General features: G+C 48.7%; 1 protein-coding gene and 1 long non-coding RNA gene across 5 annotated transcripts in view; one reads left to right on the forward strand and one right to left on the reverse strand.

Moving 5' to 3' along the window:
• The window catches only part of LOC143842059 (uncharacterized), a 43,398-nt gene extending 33,790 nt beyond the window's left edge, over positions 1 to 9,608 (reverse strand). The window contains exons 1-4 of the long non-coding RNA XR_013232975.1: positions 9,529 to 9,608; positions 5,630 to 5,730; positions 4,486 to 4,536; positions 3,090 to 3,204 (exon numbers count right to left, since the gene is read on the reverse strand). This is a non-coding gene — a long non-coding RNA (uncharacterized LOC143842059). The remainder of the gene's footprint in view (positions 1 to 3,089; positions 3,205 to 4,485; positions 4,537 to 5,629; positions 5,731 to 9,528) is intronic.
• On the forward strand, positions 1 to 22,925 carry SLC14A1 (solute carrier family 14 member 1 (Kidd blood group)). 4 transcript variants are annotated; one of them, XR_013232973.1, is made up of 11 exons: positions 51 to 157; positions 1,883 to 2,028; positions 3,110 to 3,248; positions 7,168 to 7,357; positions 10,772 to 10,900; positions 13,424 to 13,616; positions 16,884 to 17,031; positions 18,305 to 18,439; positions 18,935 to 18,984; positions 20,620 to 21,833; positions 21,951 to 22,925. XR_013232973.1 is itself a non-coding variant. In XM_077346702.1 (10 exons), exons 2-10 carry the CDS (start codon positions 1,894 to 1,896, stop codon positions 20,797 to 20,799), a joined length of 1,299 nt encoding a protein of 432 aa, XP_077202817.1. In that variant the 5' UTR covers positions 51 to 157; positions 1,883 to 1,893; the 3' UTR covers positions 20,800 to 21,862. The 4 variants fall into 4 exon arrangements, 2 of the variants coding, with proteins under 2 accessions (XP_077202818.1, XP_077202817.1); XR_013232974.1 differs by lacking the exon at positions 21,951 to 22,925 and having other exon boundaries at positions 20,620 to 21,717; positions 21,757 to 21,870; XM_077346702.1 differs by lacking the exon at positions 21,951 to 22,925 and having other exon boundaries at positions 20,620 to 21,862.
• Positions 22,926 to 23,800: the final 875 nt, after the last annotated feature.

The following is a 23,800-nucleotide window of genomic DNA, read 5'->3' on the forward strand; positions in this document are numbered from 1 at the left end:
GCAGAGTTGTATTTGCGTGAAGCAGGAGGAGGCGGGAATGGCAGAGTGAGTTACGCCGGGCTATATAAGCAGCGCCTTCCCACCAGCGCTATCTCTGCACACTCTCTCCGAGCCATCAACTTGGCAAAGGGACCTTGGTTGCTGGACTCTGCTCCAGGTAAGGAGAGTCAACGTTCGGCTAATTCGATGGCAAAACTCTTATCTTAACAGGTGCGATTCAATGCCAGACTCTTTGGTTCTGCTGCAAGTCCTGTTTTGCCAGAAGATGTTAGCAAGGTCTTGTAAAAAAGGATTCCGTAGGAAATAGAGTCAACTAGGAAAGTACCGAAGGGCTGAATCTGGAGGGCTTCTTTTCTCAATAGCCACGTTCAGAAGCTTCGCTTCAGCAAGAAGTTTGCAGAAGTTCGGTCGGTTTTTCCCAGCAAGGAAGATCAAACCGTGTCTGGACTTATCTTTCGCCGGCCCTGCCCTCTTAACCGTGCCAACAGAAACGACCCGTGGGAAGAGATAAGAAAAGTCACCCGAAAGCAAATTACAAGTCTCGGGAAGCCAAGTCTATTTTTATTTGGTCTTAATTTCTTCCTTTTAAGAGCTCGGAACCCAAGGCTTCTTGAGCTGACATCTGTTTGAAACGATGCCTGATTTAATTAGGAGAGCCAGCATGGTGTCGTGGTTGAGAGCCTCTGGTCTGGAGAACTGGGTTCTCCACCACTTTCTCCCACATGCAGCCAGCTGCAAGACCTTGGGATGGTCCCAGTTCTCTCAGAGCTCTCTAAGTCTCACCTACCTCCCAGGGTGTCTGTTGTGGGGAGAGGAGGGGTAGATGATTGTGAGCCAGTTTGAGATACCTCCAGGTAGTAAAAAGCGGGTTACAAAAAAGCCCAGCGCTTCTTCTGAATGAATGAATGTGCATTCCGGCCGGAGGGCTTCCACTGTTACAATATTGTTGTAACAACAACAAAGACCAAACGGAATTTTTGTCCCCAGTTGTTTTTCAAAGAGAAAACTGTGTGAGTGTTAGGATGCTTCGGGCTGATTGTAAGCCATGACCTCTTAGGGTAGGATGCTTTGGGCTGATCCTGCGTTGAGCAGGGGGTTGGACTAGATGGCCTGTATGGCCCCTTCCAACTCTGTGATTCTATGATTCTATGATTCTATAATCAATTTTCAGAAGGCTGAGGCCTTCATAAGAACAGCACAAGAGCCCTGCTATATCAGACCAGGGGTCCATCTAGTTGAACATCCTGTCTCACGCAGTGGCCAACCAGTTCAGCTCAAAGGAAATGCTTCTTCACACATTGTTAATCTGTGGAACTGACCACCACCAGAGAGATTCCTTTGTGTTTTTTAAACATTTTTTTGAGCTCTAGTAATAAATTGCTTCCATTTTTCTATATCTGCTTTGATCCCTAACCTTTGTGGATTCTCACCTGATCTCCAGCCACCACCTGGAGGTTGGGAACCAGAGTTGCCCTGGAGAAAAATGGCTGCTATGGTGGACTTTTTTAGCATTGTATCCCACTGAGGTCCCTGTCCTCCAGGAGAGTCTCAACCTAGATCCGGCAACCCCACCCAACTCCTACCAATGACCAGAGGAGACCCAATGACCCTCCTAGAAGTAGGGTGTGACTTGGTGGCACTTTCCGCTGCCCCATCCCGCCTGCCTGTATGGGACCCATAAAACATACCCCTTTCACCTAAGCGGGCCCTGGTTCAACACAGGCCAGCCTACCATCTCCAAGAGGAGCCATAAACCCAACAACCTGATGAGGGTCACTTGACTCAGTGACAGTAAAGATGTAAAGACATAAAATCTCTTAGCGAGGCCGGGAGCAGATACTCCGACTGACTTCATCTTCCCTGCCCTTTGTCACGTACGCAGGGCTAGGAGAGATGGACGAACGCTCCCTCGCCGACCTTGGTGGGCCCTCCACCAACCCACTCCCGAGAGATACAAGCTCAGTTGGACCAGCTTGGGCCCAAGATCCCTCCCAAAGCATTCCACTCCTGGAGAGGAAGGAAGCCCAGGTAGGCAGATTTGGGGTGCGGCCTACCTCTCTCAGAGAGGTTCCAAGATGGTGACAGGGCTGGCCAAGCCTACTGGCCCCAATTCCCACGGCGCAGGATGGTGATGAGAAACAATTAATTTTTTAAAAGACTATGATGTTGACTGCAGTTCATCACTTCTGGAAGGGTAGCACTAGGAATTGCTCAATGTGCTATGCTTTTACCATAGAGTTTCTGTGTGGGTTCCTAGAGCTACCTAGGGATGCCAGCCTCCACGTGGGACCTGGGGATCCCCCAGAATTACAGCTCATCTCCAGACCACAAAGATCAGTTCCCCTGGAAACAATGGCCGTTTAGAAGGTGGACTGTAGTGCATTATATCCCATTGAAATCCCTTCCCTCTACAAGCCCCACCCACTGCAGGCTCCACCCCCAAAGTCTCCAGACTTTTCCCCATCCCTGAGTTGGCACCCTAACATCACTTCCACTTGTTTTTTTTTTACCAGAACGGACATGACTCCAAAGTTGTGTCACATCACACCCATGCATATCTCAGCTGGCAACATTAGCTGGAGGAGAGTTATTTGTGGACTAGGGGCCAAGCCTGTTGCATTTAGGAATACAACAGCACTAGACTGGGGGGAGAACTCTGCGGAAAGGATCCTCTTCCCCCCCAGGACCTTGGAAAGGCCGCAGGCAGCTTTTATGGAACAGTTCTCACGTCACGGGGATCTGCAGCCTCCGAGCCTCGGAGGGAAGTGGGAGGAGGAGGGGGTGGTCAGGGGTGGGGGACGGAAGGAGATTGGCTGGCCACTGGACAAACAGGCAAGCCGGTTGGGGGAGGAGGCACTCAGGGGCGGGACAGTCTCTCTGAGTGGGTGTTAAGCGCTGGGTGGCACTTAAGCCATGAGACCAGCTCCCCCTCCAAGGCCTTACCGGAAATATTAAGTGGAACTGATGTGTGTGAAGATCTCAGGTGCCCTAGGGTTTTTTCCCCTAGCTAAGCCTCCAGCCACTTTACTTTCCCCTGGAATGAAAGAACTTGGGATCCGTGGAAAGGGGTATTGCGATGGCTGACTCACGGTGCTGCTGCCTCTTGCAGGGCTTGAAAATGGAGATCGAAGCACCCAGGGAGAAGAGCGACACGACACAACCTCAGACAAGGACATGCTGGGAACGAATCCGGGGCGCGCTGAGCTATTTCACGGGAGATATGAAGGCATTTGGAGACTGGCTGAAAGGTAAATGCTTAGGAGAGCCAATGGCCCCATTCAGATTGGATGCACAACCATAGTTCTTTTGAAACGTGGGTTAGACTGAACACACAGCCATGGTTCTTTTTAACCATGGTTAGCTGAAGAAACCAGGATTCAGTTCTCAGGTGAGCTCTCAGATCAAGGGTCCCCCACCTTTTTTGCTGGCAGCCTGATGGGTATATCCACAAAATGGCTGCCACAGATGGTGGAGCCAGCCCCAAAATGGCCGCTGCAGTTTACCTTCCGTCACACAATGAAGTTCCTTCTACTGTAGTGGCAGCCACACAGCCAGTCAAACCTCCAATGGCCAATCAGAAAGCTCTTAGGCCAAAAGCACCACTTGGGCCCACCTACTTTCCAAAAACATTTGTTGGGGGGCATAGAGCCCTCTGCTTTTCAGCACATGCAAGGCTGCATCGGGGCAGAAGCGACCCAGCAGGGCAAGCTAGGCCACCAGGACCGGCCCTCCTCCTTCTGTCCTGGCTTACTGCTGATGTTCCGCCAGGAAGCAGGATTGTGTATTTTTGTTGTTGTTATTGTTGTTGTTGTTATTTGAATTTATTGCCCGCCACTCTCGGCAAAACCAGATTAAATAGGTAAAATACAAATCCCCTTTCTAAAAAAACCTAAAGCAAAACAGTTAATAACATACAAACCCAGCAAGAACATGACAGCAGACCAATCCCCTGCCTACCCCCGCTGGGGACCAGGGGGAAACAGCAGGCCACCATTATTAGAATATGGTGGAATACCTTCCCTCCCTTCTCCTCTTTTGGGGGGCCCACAGGTCTTCTCTTCGCCCTGGCCTCACCCATAGCCCTGGTGGAAGATGTCCATTTTACAGGCCCTGCGAAAAGCTGAAAGCTCCTCCAGGGCCCGTAGCTCCTCCGGGAGCTCATTCCACCAGGTAGGGGCCAGGACCGAAAAGGTCTTGAAGCTGCAGAAATGAAGAGGAGGTGAAGGAGGACAGGGACGACCCATAATTGACCCTGAGTGGGGGTCTGCCCTCTCTCTATGGGGCGCATATCCCCCTGAGGGCCAATCAAGGTAAGTATTACATCACAGACGCAAACTGGGCATTATTAGGGGAGAGATAAGAGAAGCCCTGTTGGATCAGGCCAATGGCCCATCCAGTCCAACACTCTGTGTCACACAGTGGGCCAAACCCAGGGGCCATCAGGAGGTCCACCGGCAGGGCCAGAACTCCAGAAGCCCATCTTACCTGCAGCTAGGGTTGCCATCTCTCCTCTTCAGCAGGCAGAGACCAGTTCACCTGGAGAAAATGGAAACTTGAGGCAGACTCTGACGAAAATGGAAGCTTGAGGCAGACTCCCTTCTTTCAACCCCGCCCTCCACAGGCTCTGCCCCAAAGTCTCCAAGCATGTCTCAATCCAAAGCTGGCAGCTCTGCCAAAAGGACCCCAAAATCCTGGAACCAGCACATACAACTTTGGTGCAAAGTATGGCTGCCAACCTCCAGGTAGAATCTGGAGTTTTCTCGGAATTCCAACCAGCTACAGAGATCAGTCCTCCAAGAGTAGTTGGCCGCTCTGGACAGCGAACTCTATGGCATCACATTCCGACTGATCTCCCTTACCTCCAAAAACCTTTTCCAAATCTCCAGGAATTCACACTCCATAATGCTGGCTGTTTAGTCTCTGAGCATGCATACCTCCTTCAGAGAGCCAGTTTGGTGTAGTGGTTAGGAGTGCGGACTTCTAATCTGGCATGCCGGGTTTGATTCTGCGCTCCCCCACATGCAACCAGCTGGGTGACCTTGGGCTCATAAGGGCACTGATAAAACTGTTCTGACCGGGCAGTGATATCAGCGCTCTCTCAGCCTCACCCACCCCACAGGGTGTCTGTTGTGGGGAGAGGAATGGGAAGGCGACTATAAGCCGCTTTGAGCCTCCTTCGGGTAGGGAAAAGCGGCAGATAAGAACGAACTCTTCTTCTTCTTCTTCTTCTTCTTCTTCTTCTTCTTCTTCTTCTTCTTCTTCTTCTTCTTCTTCTTCTTCTTCTTCTTCTTCTTCTTCTTCTTCTTCTTCTTCTTCTTCTTCTTCTTCTTCTTCTTCTTCTTCTTCTTCTTCTTCTTCTTCTTCTTCTTCCCCCCTCCCTACCGGGGCGTGCATCTCACCGTCCATCCAGTGTGACGTTTAAATTATGTGCAGAAGGGTGCGTCGCCATCCGGGCATACCCTGGCAGGCTGATGTGCCCACACCATCTGCCGCGTTAGACGCAAGCCCCATAAATAAGCCCGTTTGTCTCCGGCATGAACTCTGCTGGCAGGCACTGTGCCGCTCAATCAACTTCCTAACTGCAAAACATTTTTACAAACAATAATAAATGTGTGTCATATTTTACAACCTCGTTGGCGAAGAAGAAGCCAGCCAGATGTTGCGAGAGAAGCACGCACGAGAGACGAAACCCAGTGCTTAACTGTTGAACGACGGGACGAGTCGGCACGGCTGGGGATTGCAGTGTGTCGATTTAGCCGCAACCAAAAACAGAGAAAGGGGGAGACAAAACTTAACCCCAAAGCTGAATTAAGAACCCCAAAGTTAAAGAATTACCCGTCTACAGGCCCAGTAATAGGATGTCCTTTTATATACCATGTTAGGCCTCGTATAGACAAACTCTTGCCTACACTACTACAACATTGGCTCTGTAAAAGGTCTAGAAGAAGAAGAAGAAGAGTTGGTTCTTATATGCCGCTTTTCCCTACCCAAAGGAGGCTCAAAGCGCATTACAGTCACCTTCCCTTTCCTCTCCCCACAACAGACACCCTGTGAGGTGGGTGAGGCTGAGAGAGCCCTGAGATTACTGAAGAAGAAGAGTTGGTTCTTATATGCCACTTTTCCCTACCCAAAGGAGGCTCAAAGCAGCTTACAGTCCCCTTCTAGAGCAGGGGGTTGGACTAGATGGCCTGCATGGCCCCTTCCAACTCTATGATTCTATGATTCTACACCGGGCTTTCTCGACAAGGGTTTCCCGGAACAATCTCCTGAATAGGTGGGAGCTGATTAATTTTTAATATATTTTTAACATGTCAAACATTTAGGGGGTGGAAGGCCCATATATGGTCATCTTGACCCACCCACCCCTTTCAAAGAGGCCAATAATGGTCCTGGGGGGGTGGGAAGGGGAGGGGCCCTGGGTGGGCATGTCCACAGCTCTGCTTCCCAATCATATTCTGCACAATCACACCACTTCTGAGATTTCTCAACGCCTGAATAATTTTTCAGGGAAGGAAAGGGAAGGCGAATGTAAGCCACTCTGAGGCTCCTTTGGGTGGAGAAAAGCGTCATATAAGAACCAACTCATCTTCTTCTGTTTTGACCAAGCAGTGATATCAGGGCTCTCTCAGCCTCCCCTCCCTGACAGGGAGTCTGTTGTGGGGAGAGGAAGGGAAGGTGATTGGGAGCCACTTTGAGACTCCTTCAGGTAGTGAAAGTGGGGCATACAAACCAACCTTCTTCTAAATAAATAAACAGAGGTATTCGGGGTATGTCAGGTCCAGCCTATTAGAAGTATGTCAGTTTCAATTTATTAGGAATGTGTCAACCTATTAGGGGTTGTTGTTGTTGTTAGTTGCGAAGTCATGTCCGACCCATCGAGAACCCATGGACAATGACCTTCCAGGCCTTCCTGTCCTCTACCACAGCAAACACTGGCAGGGGCTCATGGGAATTGTAGTCCATGAACATCTGGAGGACCACAGGTTGACTACCCCTGCTCTACCATTCCCTGGAGTCCTATTAGGGGTATGTCGGGTCTAACCTATCAGGGGTGTGTCAGGGCCAAACAATTAGCGATATGTTAGGTCTAACCTATTAGGGTTTGTACATGTTCATGTTGTGAATAAGACTCCTGTACATCTGTAACACAGCGGGACTCTCTTTCAGATAAGCCTCTGGTGTTGCAGTTCATTGACTGGTTCCTGCGGGGTTTTTCTCAAGTGATGTTTGTCAGCAACCCCCTCAGCGGGCTGATCATGATTGCAGCGTTCCTGGTCCAGAGTCCTTGGCTGACCCTCACTGGATGCTTAGGAGCGGCCGCCTCAACCTTAGCTGCTCTCCTTCTGAGCCAGGACAGGTACGTGGCCCGTTAATAGTCCTCTAATTTCTCCCAGCATCTTTGCGCCAGCTGGGCTTACGGTCTCTTGATCGTATCTCTTGTATACGGCACTGGTCAGACCACACCTGGAGTACTGTGTGCAGTTCTGGAGGCCTCGCTTCAAGAAGGACGTAGATAAAATTGAAAGGGTACAGAGGAGAGCGACGAAGATGATCTAGGGCCAAGGGACCAAGCCCTATGAAGATAGGTTGAGGGACTTGGGAATATTCAGCCTGGAGAAAAGGAGGTTGAGAGGGGACATGATAGCCCTCTTTAAGTATTTGAAAGGTTGTCACTTGGAGGAGGGCAGGATGCTGTTCCCATTGGCTGCAGAGGAGAGGACACGCAGTAATGGGTTTAAACCTCAAGTACAACGATATAGGCTAGATATCAGGAAAAAGTTTTTCACAGTCAGAGTAGTTCAGCAGTGGAATAGGCTGCCTAAGGAGGTGGTGAGCTCCCCCTCACTGGCAGTCTTCAAGCAAAGGTTGGATACACACTTTTCTTGGATGCTTTAGGATACTTAGGGCTGATCCTGCGTTGAGCAGGGGGTTGGACTAGATGGCCTGTATGGCCCCTTCCAACTCTATGATTCTATGATTCTATGATTCTATGATTCTATGATTCTATGTATCCACAACCTCCAAATGTTGTATTCTGTAGCAAAGCCGAGTGGTACAAATCCAGGAGCAGACTTAAGGCAGCATGGTGCAGTGGTTAGAGTGCCACGTTAGGATGTGGGAGACCCAGATGCGAATCCCCACTCATGTTGGGTCACTGGATGACCTAGGGTCACTCACACCGTCTCGGCCTATCCTACCTTACAGGGTTGTTGTGAGGATAAAACAGAGAAGAAGGGAACAATGTCATCTACTTGGGGTTCTCGTTGGGGAGAAAGGTGGGGTGCAGATTAAGCCAACACATCAAAGCAATCTCAAGCAGGTGAGCACTATTAAGTTTGATTCCAACGGCACCTTGAAGATCAATAAAGTTTTATTCAAGGTGTGAGCTTTCGGGTGCATGCTCACGCATGCACCCGAAAGCTCACACCTTGAATAAAACTTTATTGATCTTCAAGGTGCCGTTGGGATCAACACGGCTGGCCACCTGCATCTCTCTTCACAGGTGAGCCTTCTGTTTCAAAGTTCACAAATGTTGGGTGGGGGGTGGTTCGATTCCTTTCATTTCTACCCCACTTTGCAGCCCAAGAAAGATCCGGAGTGGCTTACAGCAGCCACCTCCCCGTCTCCATAACCAATTGATTGAATGACTAAAATAATTATGTCCCATGTGCTCAAGGAGGCTGATCCTAACAACAACCCTGCAAGGTAGGTTTTTGCCCCCAGGAGGATGGCAGGACCAAGGTTTCCTAGCAAGCTTCAGTGGCAGAGCTGGGATTCGAACCTGGGACTCCCGGTTCCTAATCATATCACTACGCTGCACTGTTTACTTTTTTCCATTATATAGTCTGCCTTGCCCTACATAGAGGGTTTATAGCAGTGCACTTGCTAAACACCCTCAAGTGACAATTAAAGCCGTCAAATTGTAGGTGATTGCCCTAGAAGGAGCTACCACCCATACGCAAACCGAAGGACCATGTGAGACAGATAATGTTTGCATGTGGGCTTCTACGAGATGAGGCTGTTCATGACGCGGATTGGCCGGGATCCCTGGTGATCCCTGGTTGCTATCTTCAGCCTTTGGGGGGAGAAGAGCGATTTCAGTAAGAATGAGAATTTTGTCTGTTTTGATACTTGTGACTGCTACCTCCTCTGATGTCTGTTTTTCGCCCTTGGTTCTTTCTTTTTCCTGGCTGACTCACAGGGGATATTCCAGCCCACCCTTTCTCAATCTTATGACTGTGGAGGAGCTCCTGAAATAAATCTTCAAGGCTGAGGACTTCCAGAAGAGATGTCAGCTGGCTATACCTCTCTGTCATGGCCCTAGAAGTGACATCACCACCTTTGCCCTCCTTTCACTCCCCTCCCCCCCACACACACATACATTTACTACTACTATGGTAGCTCTGCCGTGTTGGCTTGAAAGAACGGCAGGAGCTGAGAAGACAGCCTGGACCCCCCCCCCCACACACACACACACACACACACCATGACACAATCGACTCTCTCCCCATTGATTTTTACACTCACACATTAACCCTCTGGACAGAGAGAGCCAATCCCCTAACTTGTGGCCAAGTCCTTCATGGATGGATGGATGGATGGATGGATGGATGGATGAATAGAATAGAATAGAATAGAATAGAAATAGAATAGAATAGAATAGAATAGAATAGAATAGAATAGAATAGAATAGAATAGAATAGAATAGAATAGAATAGAATAGAATAGAATAGAAGAATGGATGGAAGGAAGGAAGGAAGGAAGGAAGGAAGGAAGGAAGGAAGGAAGGAAGGAAGATTGGAGGGAGGGAGGGAGGGAGGATGGAAGGAAGGAAGGAAGGAAGGAAGGAAGGAAGGAAGGAAGGAAGGAAGGAAGGAAGGGAATTTGATGGATGGAGGGAGGGAGGGAGGGAGGGAGGGAGGAAGGGAATTGGATGGATGGAGGGAGGGAGGGAGGGAGGGAGGGAGGGAGGGAAGGAAGGAAGGAAGGAAGGAAGGAAGGAAAGAAGGAAGGAAGGAAGGAAGGAAGGAAGGAAGGAAGGAAGGAAGGAAGGAAGGAAGGAAGGAAGGAAGGAAGGAAGGAAGGAAGGAAGGAAGGAAATTGGATGGATGGATAGATGGATGGATGGATGGATGGATGGATGGATGGATGGATGGAAGGAGGGAGGGAGGGAGGGAGGGAGTGATAACTGGGTTTATACATCACCCCTCTCCATCAATAGACTCCGGGTGGTTTATAGCACAATTAAAACATCTGACAGCCACATCACGCCGGCTCTCCATTCCTTTTTTTTCAAAATTAAGATTAAAAGAAATTACAAAAATAAAGAAAGCTACAGAATGCTTAAATCTCCCTCCCAGGGGTCTTGGAATTCTCCTGGTGGTCTTTGGGTTAGCCAGATGAGTCCATTTAGCCATTATGGCCAGTTCTCTGACTTTTCCCACCCAAGGGCCCATCTACAGAACTTTCCAGTATGCAACAATTGGGAGTCTTGCAGCTGTCGTTGCACGGAAGAAAAATTCTCTTCCTTTCCTGGGTAAACCTGCTGGAACCAGACTTCATAGCCTGCTTTTGGGGCCTAAAGGAAATTTACACTTAAATACCGTTTACAATTGATCATGAACTGTACCATTCATGACTGTGCAATTCCACCACATGGGCAAGAAAGACCCAGCAGTCTTAACAGATGCCCAGCGTTGACTCTGACTCTCCATTCTTGTCACAGAACTGTGGTCATAAGAATCTGTATCCTATTTCCCTCTTCCTGCAGATCTGCCATAGCAGCAGGACTCCACGGCTACAACGGGGTCCTCGTGGGCATGCTGATGGCCATCTTCTCACACAAGGCCGATTATTACTGGTGGCTTTTGATTCCCTTAATTCTCATGTCCATGACGTGGTAAGTTCAGGGAGGGGGCTGGTTCCTAAGGGGCTGGCTGCTGGCCTCTTTCCGCTTTATTCCGTTCTCATACTTGGCTCTTAAGCTGGCAGGATATTTATTACACTGCCCCAGGGACTTACGAGAGTGGTTAAGCCAGTTGAGAGCCTGTTTGGTGTAGTGGTGAGGAGTGCTGACTTCTAATCTGGTGTGCCGGGTTCGATTCCCTGCTCCTTCCCCACATGCAGCCACCTGGGTGACCTTGGGCTCACCATGGCACTGATAAAACTGTTCTGACTGAGCAGTGATATCAGGGCTCTCACAGCCTCACCCACCCCACAGGGTGTCTGTTGTGGGGAGAGGAAAGGGAAGGCGACTGGAAGCCGCTTTGAAACTCCTTCGGGTAGAGAAAAGCGGCATATAAGAACCAACTCTTCTTCTTCTTCAGTAATATCAGGGCTCTCTCAGCCTCACCTCTCTCACAGGGTGTCTGTGGTGGGGAGAGGAATGGGAAGGTGACTGTAAGCCGCTTTGAAACTCCTTCGGGTAGAGAAAAGCAACGTATAAGAACCAACTCTCTTCTTCTTCTTCTTAAAATATGGGGTGTCCTGCTGGAGGACAAGGTGATGGCCACAGCCATAGCTGACTTTAAAAAGGAATTAGATTCCGGTAGCATGGGTCTATCAGGGGCTATTAGGGAGCCTCTACTATCTGAATCTCAAAGCTTCAGCCTCTCTGCCCTGCTGTTGGCCCTCCAGAGGAACTGGTTGGCCACCGCGTGAGACGGGATGCTGGACTAAATGGACCATTGATCTGATCCAGCAGGGCTTCTGATGTTCCTGTGTAGGCCTCGGCCTCTATGCCCTGTTGTGGGCTGAACAGAGGAACTGGTTGGCCCCCGTGAGAGATAGGATGCTGGACTAGATGGACCTCTGGTCTGAACCAGCAGGGCTCTTCTGAGGTTCTTATGAAGGCCTTGGCCTCTCTGCCCTGTCGTTGGCCCTCCAGAGGGACTGGTTGGCCACTGTGTGAGGCAGGATGTTGGACTAGATGGACCACTGGTCCGATCCAGCAGGGCTCTTCTTGTTCATCATGGCCTCTCCAGCATCATTCCTAAAACATGTCTGAGACCTTGAACTGCAGGTGTTTGAGGACTGAACCCAAGACTTTCTTCATGCAAAGCAGGTGGCTAAACCCCAAGTCACAGACTGTCACAAACATGAACACATGAAGAGGCCTTCTACCGAGTCAGATCCTTGGCCCAGCAAGGTCAATATTGCCAGTTCAGACTGGCAGCTGCTCCCCAGGGTCTCAGCCTCCCCTTCCTCATTTTGTGTTAAATTGAGGATTTGTATCGAAGTTGTTCTGCAAACCATTGCAGACTTCCTGACCTACCGCTTGCAATTTTAAAGCGAATCTTTTCCGCCCCTCCTCTGCCACCTGCTACCATATGTATAAAAGTTCATGTTTACCTGGAATAAATCCACAGGGTGGGTTTCCTTTGACGATTGGGAGGCGAGGCTAACCTTTCCTCCCTCCACCCAACAACCATTCCCTGCGCTGTGCCTACCTTCTAAGCAGACCCGTGACTTTTTGAGGGTTTTCTTTGTTTTACAAAAAAAAATAAAATAAACGTTTATGGTATAATGCGGACAGAGGTTTTATCTAAAGTTCTTTGCCTGAGCAAATAGAAGAGGGATCTGCTCAAAGATACAGCAGCATTTCCTTCTGAGCAAACACAATCGGACTGTGCATCTAAAATGTTAAAGGCACGCAAGTGGCCCAGGCTGGTCCAGCATCATCAGATCTCAGCACTTAAGCAGGGCTGGCCCTGGCTAGCATTCGGGTGGAAGACCACCAAGGAAGGTCAGGGTTGCTACGCAGAGGAAAACGTTCCTCTGCGTAGTGACTTTGGGCTTCCTTGGTGGACCCTGGACTTCTTTAGAAGAAGAAGAAGAAGAAGAAGAAGAAGAAGAAGAAGAAGAAGAAGAAGAAGAAGAAGAAGAAGAAGAAGAAGAAGAAGAGTTGGTTCTTATATGCCGCTTTTCTCTACCCGAAGGAGGCTCAAAGCAGCTTACAGTCACCTTCCCTTCCTCTCCCCACAACAGACACTCTGTGGGGTGGGTGAGGCTGAGAGAGCCCTGATATCACTGCTCGGTCAGGACAGTTTTATCAGTGCCGTGGCGAGCCCAAGGTCACCCAGCTGGTTGCATGTGGGGGAGCGCAGAATCGAACCTGGCATGCCAGATTAGAAGTCGGCACTCCTAACCACTACACCAAACCGTAACTTGACATCACTTGACCTCATCAGGGCCATTCAAAGGTCAGCATTTTGGCTAGGGGCTGGCTGCTGGCCTCTTTCCGCTGTATTCCGAACTGGATGGCAAAGGTTAGGTCAACCTCATCAGAGGCTGGAAGCTAAGTAGGTTCTGCCCTGACTAAGATCTGGCAGCGCTGAGTCCAGAGACCGCTGATGTTTCCCTGCAGATTACAAAGGGGCCCTCAGTTGCCTTTATTTCCACATCCTCTGCTTTTGTCTTACAGCCCCGTTTTCACCAGTGCGTTGGGCTCTGTCTTTAGCAAGTGGGACCTGCCGGTTTTCACTCTCCCCTTCAACCTGGCGCTGACCGTCTTCGTCGCCGCTACAGGCCACTACAACCTCTTCTTCCCGACGAGTCTCATTGAACCCGTTACTTCGGTGCCCGGTCTTAACTGGTCCGAGCTCCAGGTGCCTTTGGTAAGACAACCGAGAGCGGCCACGTCTCTCACTGTGGGTTTTTGCACTAGGAGAGAGACGAAGAAGAGCTGGGCTTTTATACCCCGCTTTTTACAACCCAACGGAGTCCCAAAGTGGCGGGCAATCACTTTCCCTTCCTCTCCCCACAACAGGCACCCTGTGAGGCAGGTGAGGTTAGAATCATAGACTCATAGAGATGGAAGGGCCTTTCTGGGGTCATCTAGTCCAACCCCCTGCACTATGGAGGACACTCACAACCCCATCGCTCATCCACTGTCACCGGCCACTGGGCCAATTGCCCAGTGTCCCCCAGTGAGAGAATTCTTTCAACTCTCTCCCTCCCAGATCCTCTTGCATCCCAAACCTTGCCCTCCTCAGGCCCCATCCCCAAATCTCCAGGAATTTCCCAGCCCAGAGTTGGCAACCCCAGCCATGGAGTATGGCGTTGGCCATGCAAGACATAAAAGAGTACAAGGGGGCAGGGGCTCACCTAAACATTTTAAAGGGCCACCAGTCCCACCTTCTTTCAGCCTAGCCCACCTCGCAGGGCTGCTGAGAAGATAAATAGGAGAGGAAGATGAGCTAACCCACTTCGGACGAAAAGGCAAGGTATGAATAAATGAAATATGTATCCAATTCAAGCTGAACCTTGCTGATTTTTTTCCAATCAAAGTAAAGTGAGCATTTGATTGAAGGGCAGAGGTGGGGCTTCCAGATCTCCATTCTCACCATAGCCAAGACAAAACTTGGCCAAGATCACAGACAAAATCTTGATGTTATCAGTTTGGGAAAGCAGATCTTTAATCATGCAATCCCAAGATCTCTCCCCTCCTCACAGGTGTGCCTTTGAAATGTCAGGAAGGGAATCATAGAATCATAGAGTTGGAAGGGGCCATACAGGCCATCTAGTCCAACCCCCTGCTCAACGCAGGATTAGCCCTAAGCATCTTAAAGCAGGGAGTTCTCCTTTAGACCTGGGTGCTTATGCAGAGGGGGAGAGCAAAGCTTAAATCGCTGGTTTCTCCTTTTTGCAAATGTACATCTTTGTTTAAAACCAAGTTTGATTTAAGAGGGGGATTAGATGCACTTTCCCATCCCCCCCGTCCAGCGGAAGAGCTTCTGTGGTCTCTACCTGAGCAGCACCCACTGAATTGGCAGCAAAGAGTTATTTCGGATATGCCCGGTATGCATGTTTGGTAGTTAAATTCTTGCTTAAAACGGTAAAAACCGTTGACATGGAGACAACGGTGGCCTCTCAAGCTCTGTGGAAATTTACAGGTTGAGACTTCAGCCGCTTTGGAATCTGCTCTGCTCCTCTCCGACGTAGGGAACTATTTAGGCCAGATTAAGGGGCTATTTGAAACATCTTGTTTTCGTCTTATCTCTGCAAGACGCAAAAAACAAGTATCACATCAGCCATTCCCCAGCAACTGGGCCGAGCGGCACACAGTTCTCCCGCTGTCGATCCAAAACAAATTCTTGCATCGAACATTTGATTTAATTACAAAGGAGCCCTCTGTATCAGTGGCCAGCTTCCCCCATCTCACCTTTGTGACCTTCGTTGCATAAGGTGACCCCTGCGGCTTGTGCCCAAAAAATAGAGGCCAGCTCAGGTTGGAGAAGGGGGTTTGCCTCACAAAGGCTCGGTTCATACCATCCTGGACTGGAGACAAACTTCATAGCTCACTTGCCTGGTAGATAATATCACATCTGAGAAGAGAAAGAAGAAGAAGAAGAAGAGTTGGGTTTTATACCCCACTTTTCACTACCCGAAGGAGTCTCAAAGCAGCGTACAAGCACCTGCCCTTCCTCTCCCCACAACAGACACCCTGTGAGGGAGGTGGGGCTGAGGGAGCTCTAAGAGAACTGCCATGTGAGAATGGCACTTATCAGGACTGTGACACTTCCAGCTGGTTGCATATGGAGGAGCAGGGAATCAAACCTGGAGGGCCAGATTAGAAGCCACCACTCTTAAGAACTACATTGAGGGGACACCACGTCACTGTCTGACCTCCCAGGAGATTTGACAGCATAGAAGGCCGGGGTATGAGTGTGAAAATTCCCACCAACTCATGAAGAAACCACAAATTTTCAAGGCAAGAGAGGAACAGAGGTGGTTTGAGGCTACCTTCTTCTGCACAGCAAGTTTGGAATTCTTCTAGTCTCATAGAATCATAGAGTTGGAAGGGACCTCCTGGTCTCCCATCCATAAAAGAATTCCGAGGTTGTTGTGCAGAGGGAAGCCATGACAAACTACTGCTGGCCCTGTTTCCTCTCCTTCTGCGGCCTCCGATCCCTATGACCCAACTTGGATAGCCCAGGCAAGCCTTATCCTGTTAGATCTGGGAAGCTAAACTGGGTTGGCCCTGGTTACTATTTGGACGGGAGGCCACCAAGGAAGTCCTCCAGGGTTGCGATGCAGAGGGGGGCAATGGCAAACAACCTGTAAAGCAACTCTGGACTTCCTTGGTGCATCTGGGAACTTGGTGGACCCCCGGACTTCCTCAGTGGTCAGCTGTGACTTGACCTTACTTTCCACCATCAAGACGACTCAAAGATTAGCATTATTACTTCACCCTGCCCTGGGCTGATTCTGCACTTACTTTGTTTTTTCCATTGTGCATCCTGCTGAGTTCAGATCGATTTGAACTCGGGTCTTCCTCTATCCCCCCCCTCCCAAGTGAAACAGAAAGTGTTCTGCACTTGGTTGTGGAAGCTCAGAGCAGGGAGGGGAGCCAAGCACAACAGGAGTCTCTTTCTTTCATTTCTTGAATGAGAGTGGGGGAGAGACGATTGGAGACAGCAGAGGAGAGGGAAATAACAAGAGGCAAATCTCTGCTGAGAGAAGTTAGGGCTTCTGGAGCGCAGTCACTTTAAGAAAAGCCTTGCAACCGGGAACCAGGAAGCCTTTGAATTGATACCCTTGCCCATCACGGAAGACTGTTTTGCTACAAGACATGGAGAAGGGAGTTAATTCGCAAAAAGCAAAAATCTGCACACTAACTGTTGCTGGTTTTTCAAATATTGAGGGTTATATCCATTTCTGGATATTGCACGGGAAAGGTAGGGTCACTCTGGATCAATTATGCATGTTGCGGATGGAAAATTTAAAGCGCCCAAAATCGAAATGGAAATCAAATTCAGCGTAGATTGGAGGGATTCATTTGAACTGGGAGTGGGTAAAAAGCCCTGTTCAGACTACATCCAGGTCAGGGTATTCCATAGGAGAAAGCCGTAAAGTCTCACCTCCCACTGTTTGCTCTGCAGCTATTCCAATCGATCCCCGTAGGAGTTGGGCAGGTGTATGGCTGTGACAACCCTTGGACTGGAGGCATGATTATGGTGGCATTGTTTATCTCCTCCCCGCTCATCTTCATCCATGCTGTGATTGGTTCAGCCATGGGAATTGTTGCTGGTATGACATTTTCTTACTTATTGCTTTTTTATTACAATATAGAATACTAGGATCCACAGAGGTCAATCTAGTTGAGCCCCCTGCTCAATGAAAGACATCCATAGAATCCTAGATTAGGAAGGGGCCATCCAGACCATCTAGTCCTACCCCCTACTCAATGCAAGATCAGCCTCAAGCATCCAGGAGAAGGATCTGTCCAGCCGCTGCTTGAAGATTACCAGTGAGGGGGAACTCCCCACTTCCTGAGGCAGCCCATTCCACTGCTGAACTAGACTCCTAGAATCCTAGAGTGGGAAGGGGACATGCAGGCCATCTAGTCCCACCCCCTGCTCAGTGCAGGATCAGCCTCAAGCATCCAGGAGAAGGACCTGTCCAGCCACTGCTTGAAGATCACCAGTGAGGGGGAGCTCCCCACCTCCTTAGACAGCCCATTCCACTCCTGAACTACTTGGAGTGTAAATATTTTTCTCCTGGTATGTATGCGGTACCATTCTACACATAGTTTACCGCTAAAACGATGGGTCCTCTCCTCTGCAGCCAACAGGAACCTCCCTCTGCCCTCCTCCAAGTAACAACCTTTCAAAGACTTAAAGAGAACCATCATATCCCCTCTCTCAATTTTTTGTTCCAACCTCAACTGAACACCATGGAAATCTGCTACTAGTCAGAGGAGAGCGTGTTGGTCTTAATAGACCAATGGTCTGACCCCCGCTAGCATGGCCAGTCTCCGTCCCTTTCCTCAGCAAGAGGTGGAAGCCATAGAATATAGTCCCTGCCTGGTCTCATTATAAACACGAACCTTCCTGGCATCCAAAAATGCCCATTGAAGACTTGGGGGTGAGAGAATGCCTGTTGAGGTGATCTCCTTTGTTGAGTTACTTCACTTATAGAATCATAGAATCCTAGAATCATAGAGTTGGAAGGGGCCATGCAGGCCATCTAGTCCAACCCCTTGCTCAACGCAGGATCAGCCCTAAGCATCCTAAAGCATCCTATATCCCACTTTTGCCCCCCGTGGGAGCCAAAGTGGCTTATAACATTGTTCTCCTCTTCCCCGTCCTCACAGCAGCCCTGTAAGGTGGTTTAGGCTAAGAGAGAATGACGGGCCCAAGGTTACCAGCAGGCTTCCATGGCAGAGTGGGGATTTGAACCTGGATATCCCAGATCATGGTCTACCCATGGCACCACGCTGACTCTTCATTCGTCTTTCATTTCACCACACAGCTGGCCTTACCACTGATCCATGGCATTTTCTCCCTCTTTTTCTGCACAGCACTGAGCATGGCTTCTCCCTTCAGCAGAATCTACGCCGGTTTATGGAATTACAACAGCTGCCTATCTTGCATTGCAATAGGAGGCATGTTCTATGCCCTCACTTGGCAGACGTTCCTCTTGGCGATTGTTTGTGGTAGGTACCTGGATTTGTCTCTTACATTCACAAGGGCTGGGAAGGGGAACACGAGAAGCCATGTTGGATCAGGCCAGTGGTCCATCACACACAGTGGCCCATACCCAGGTGCCACCAGGGCCAGAACTCCAGAAGCCCTCCCCTTGTGGCCCCCCAAACATCAAGAATCCAGAGAATTCCTGCCCCAGGCAGAGTGTTTCCTCTATACCGGTGGTCCCCAACCCCCAGGCTGCGGCCCGGAGGGGAGGGACTTTACGTGGGGCCAGGAGATGCCGTGGAATTATAAGTCATCCTCAGTCTGTAGAGATCAATTACCTTGGAGAAGAGCTGGAGAGAACCAGCATAGTATGGTGGGAGCTCATGAATGGGAATTGTTGCCACTGAAAGCTTAAAGAAAAGGCCCAGGAGCCATCTTCTCCCTATCTCCCCCAGCTCAACGTCTCCTGCAGTCCGTGTAAATGCTTCCTGATCTGATCCTTATTCATCTTTTCGCAGCTCTGTTTACTGCCTATGTGGGAGAAACACTGTCCAATATGTTTGCAGTGGTAAGTGCCAGAGATTTTAATGGAGGGGCATATTCTTCAAGTGCTTGGGATACGATACGATACCCTCACGTGGATGAGGAAGCAATAGCCATTATTTTCAGGACTTGTATGCCCCGTTGCTTCATTGACCACTCTCCTTCTTTTCCACATGTTTCACTCCCTCTAGTGGTCACTTTTATATTACATCACGGTACCTCCATGTATTTTCCTCCTACAACATGGTCTACTGGTTGACTGATGGACTCTAATCTGGATAACCAGGTTTAATTCCCCACTCCTCCACATACAGCCAGCTAAGTGACCTTGGGCTAATCACAGTTCTCTTAGGGCTGTTCCTACAGAGCAGTTCTGCCTGAGCTCTCACAGCCCCACCTACCTCATAGGGTGTATGTTGTGGGTAGAGGAAGGAAAAGGTAATTGTAAGCCACTTGAGGACTCCTTTGTGTAGAGAAAAGCGGATTATTAAAAAAAACCCAGCTCTCTCGTTCTTGCTCTTATCTTAAATGTGCAAGGGAAAACTCAGGAGATACAGCAATGTAATATTGAAGTGACGGCTAGAAGGTGCAAGACATATGCCGAAAAGGATGGGAAGAAACAATATGCAAATAAACAAGCAAGGAAACAAAGATAACTTTTGCCAGTCAGAGAAGACAAGCCTGACTTTGATACCCCCTGGTTTGACTCAGTAGAAAGCAGGTTCATGGATCCAAAACTCGTCCTCCTCTTGTGTCCCTGTTAAGACAAGTTTTGCAAATGCATAAACATTTGTTTCATGAATAGCAAAGGATGGATCAGACTAATCTTTGGTCGCTGGCTCGTTTCTAGGCTTGTCAATTTCCAGGTGGACATCAAACCAGAAAAAAGCTGACATGCACAACTATGCATGTAAGAAAAATTTTCTTTATTCTAAAACCGTAAGAGCCAAAGAGCTAGAATGAGGTCCGGATTGACACCCGTTTTCAGCTACTTTCCTCAGTAGTTCTCTCCTGATTTCCAATGAATCTCATATGGACTTCTGTATGTATGTTTCATTCCAATGCTTCTACAATGCTTCTCAGTATCAATCAGACAATAGGTTCTGTCATAGAATGGAGGCACCCCAGACTGAGCTACTGAGGAAAGTGGCTGAAAACGAGTGTCAATCCGGACCTCGTTCGAGTTTTTTGGCTCTTCCGGTTTTACAACAAAGATTTTTCTTACATGCATTGTTTTTTTGTTTGTTTGTTTGTTTGATACCTTCCGTGGCTGACGGGTCTTCATCATTTGAATATTCAGGTGGAAGCTAGAGATCTCTCAAAATTACAACTCCTTTCTAGACTACAAAGCTCAGGCTTTCTAGAGAAAATGGTTGCTTTAGAGCAGGGTTAGTCAAACTGTGGCCCTCCAGATGTCCATGGACTACAATTCCCAGGAGCACCTCAGGAGAGCCGCAGTTTGACTACCCCTGCTTTAGAGGGAGGATTCTATGGCATTATATCTCACTTAGGTCACTTCCCTCCCCTAACTTTACCCTCCTCAGCCTCCAACCCCCCAAATCTCTAGACATTCTCAACCTGGAGTTGGCACGCTTACTTGTTATGCTGGTTGCAGTTGTACACATTTGTCTAAGAGGGCCATTCTTCTTTTCCCTCCCAGTTTGGACTCCCGCTGGGGACCTGGGCTTTCTGCTTGTCTTCTCTCACCTTCCTGCTTCTCACCACCAACAACGAGGCCATCTACAAATTGCCTCTCTCCAAAGTGACGTACCCGGAAGCCAACCGGGCCCACTACTTGGCCAGAAAAGGAAAACAACCGAAATCTTCCTGCAGTGTGTAACCGGCTAAATCCCTGATTTGTTTTTTTTTCCATTGGCACATTCAACACTGTATGAGCTCTTCCTGAGGAAAAAGGACACCACAGAACGAAAACCAAGCCGGTCAATTTTCAGTGGCCTTTGCATCCATGCTAGAGTGTAAATACCTTCCGTCCAATCAGGAAGATTCAGAATTCAAGAAATGCTTGGGTCAGAAGTTAACTCAATCTATACTAGATTGTATACACTGGGGGAGGTCCACATGCCACGTCTGGGGAAATGTGGGTTGTGCTCCATGGGCAGGCCAGTCCCTGACTTTGGATCCTCATTGACCCTCTGGAATTTCAATTTCAGGGTGACAAAGGGTTTACTTCTTACGTGACTTATAAGGAAAGGGGGAGACAAGATATGATAATGTGTATTAGCCTGTCCCTCTTAATGTGACTTCCATCTTTCGCATTCATTGTGTCATGGCCTAAATGTTTACACCCCATAAGCAGGGACCCCACTTCTCCGTAGTCCCATTTTGTTTTGGGCCTGCGCCATGCACGGGGGCATCATTTTGCATGAAAATATGCACCACCAGCCCCTTGGCTAAAGTGGCTTTGAAGGATACAAGCAAGAGATCGGATTTCCCTGGCAGGAGATCTTTCAATCATGCAAGGGAGAAGAAACCTATTTGCAGAGATTTTTTTTGTCAGTATTTATTCTGAACAATGGGAATGTGAGATTGTATATAACAGAGGAACTGTAGGTCAAGGGTGAAGTGACTTCATAATTGCATTGCCCGTCTCCTCCTGAGTAGGATCCAGCAAGGGCGAAGTCTCTAATCCTGCTGGGGAAGACGAAGAGAGCCAACAATTCTCTGAAGAACTGGGGAAACCTTAACAAGCCTATCATGAGACAGGAAGGGAACAAGCTGAAGTAGACACATTCTGCAGGTAGACCTGCCAAGTACCTGAGCGTGAGGTCTGAGGCAGGATCGTAATCCTGTGTTTGTAACAGGCCAACGTGCAGCTGGATCCCGACTCTCCGTTCCAATCAGTTTAAAGCAGGGGTAGTCAACCTGTGGTCCTCCAGATGTTCATGGACTACAATTCCCATGAGCCCCTGCCAGCGAATGCTGGCAGGGGCTCATGGGAATTGTAGTCCATGAACATCTGGAGGACCACAGGTTGATTATCCCTGGTTTAAAGTGAAACTGACCAATAGCGTCCATTGGCCGGAGTTTCTTATTGTTCCCCATTGTATATATGTATATATATTGGTGGGATATGGGGGGCGGGAGGGGGGGTCTCAATTCAGTTTTAGTTCTCTGTACCTTCCAGCTGGGGTCAATAAAGAGCTGAGATGAACTCGCAGAGTCCGTGCCTCCTTAACCCACGGATTTAACAAATGGACGTCCCTAACCTGGCGACACTAGGGAGAGCCAGCTTGGTGTAGTGACGAGCCAGGTTTGATTCCCCGCTCTTCCGCATGCAGCCGGCTGGGTGGCCTTGGGCTAGTCACAGTCCTGGTAGGGCTGTTCTTACAGAGCAGGCCTGCCAGGGCTTTCTCAGACCCACCTCCCTCGCTCACAGGGTGTCTGATGTGGGGAGAGGGTGGAAAGGTGATTGTAAGCCACGATGAGACTCCTTCGGGTAGTGAAAGGCAGAGTAAAAGAACTGTTGGGATTGTAAAGAAAACGCAAAGTAACCGCTAAGTCTATGTTGTGAATATCAAATGAAACAATGTAATAACCAGATTGTTAACTTTATGCAAACAAGAGGAAAAGAACGTGTGTCTCCTTTTGCCTCAAAGAAAAGGTTACTGTTAAAGATTGTGTTTGACTGTTCTCTAGTTATGTAAGTAAACATGTGCAGTATTACTTCAGAAGATGTCATAGCTTTTTATTTGAAATAAGACGACAATAACTAAGAAACTGCTGTCGCTACCCGGCAGCTTTTATAAGCCCCCCCCCCTCATGCTGCCCTTGTAAGGGACTTCCTGTTTTAAGGAGGGCTATGGTTTTTCTTGCCATCTGTTGGCGTTTTTGTTGTATAGTACAAATTGAGGGTTTAATGGGTTTTATTGGTTTTTATTGTCTGGATTGTTTTGTGTGACCCACAGCAAGCCTGTTTCTGAGAGCAGCGGGCTATAAATTCAATAAACAAACAAATGAACGAACAAATGAATGAACGAACGAATGAACAAATGAACGAACGAATGAACAAATGAATTAAATACAGTTTTCTCACTTTGCGGAACAAACCCTGACGGGGAGATTCATATAAGTTGACCAGCTTCCACATAAAGATTTCATCATATTTTTCCCCAGTTAAGATATTCTAAGAAATCAACATCCCAATGTTTTTACCATTAAACCCAAGAAAAACAACAACTACTCTTCTTCTAGCTGTTCCCTTTACTGCCCCTATAGGTTTCCCCAGTGATTTTTCTGCATTGACACATCATACACCTGTGCACAGAACGCTCAGAATCACAGAATCACAGAGTTGGAAGGGGCCAGACAGGCCATCTAGTCCAACCCCCTGCTCAACGCAGGATCAGCCCTAAGCATCCTAAAGCATCCAAGAAAAGTGTGCATCCAACCTTTGCTTGAAGACTGCCAGTGAGGGGGAGCTCACCACCTCCTTAGGCAGCCTATTCCACTGCTGAACTACTCTGACTGTGGACATTTTTCCCCTGATATCTAGCCTATATCGTTGTACTTGAAGTTTAAACCCATTACTGCGTGTCCTCTCCTCTGCAGCCAACAGAAACAGCATCCTGCCCTCCTCCAAGCGCTCAAGACACCATGGGAGTTCCCAGCCTTGCTGAACAGTCAGAATTTAGTGGTGTATAATGTCAGGGGAGAGGGGGAATTAAGGGAGGGAGGGAGGGAGGAAAGAAGGGCTGAGAGGGGATCTGATAACCATCTTCAAGTATTTAAAAGGGTGCCATATAGAGGATGGAGCAGAATTGTGCTCTCTTTCCCTAGAGGGACAGACCAGAACCAAGGGGATGAAATTAATTCAAAAGAAA

Source organism: Paroedura picta, chromosome 7 (genome assembly GCF_049243985.1).
Source record: "Paroedura picta isolate Pp20150507F chromosome 7, Ppicta_v3.0, whole genome shotgun sequence".
Classification (NCBI taxonomy): Eukaryota; Metazoa; Chordata; class Lepidosauria; order Squamata; family Gekkonidae; genus Paroedura; species Paroedura picta.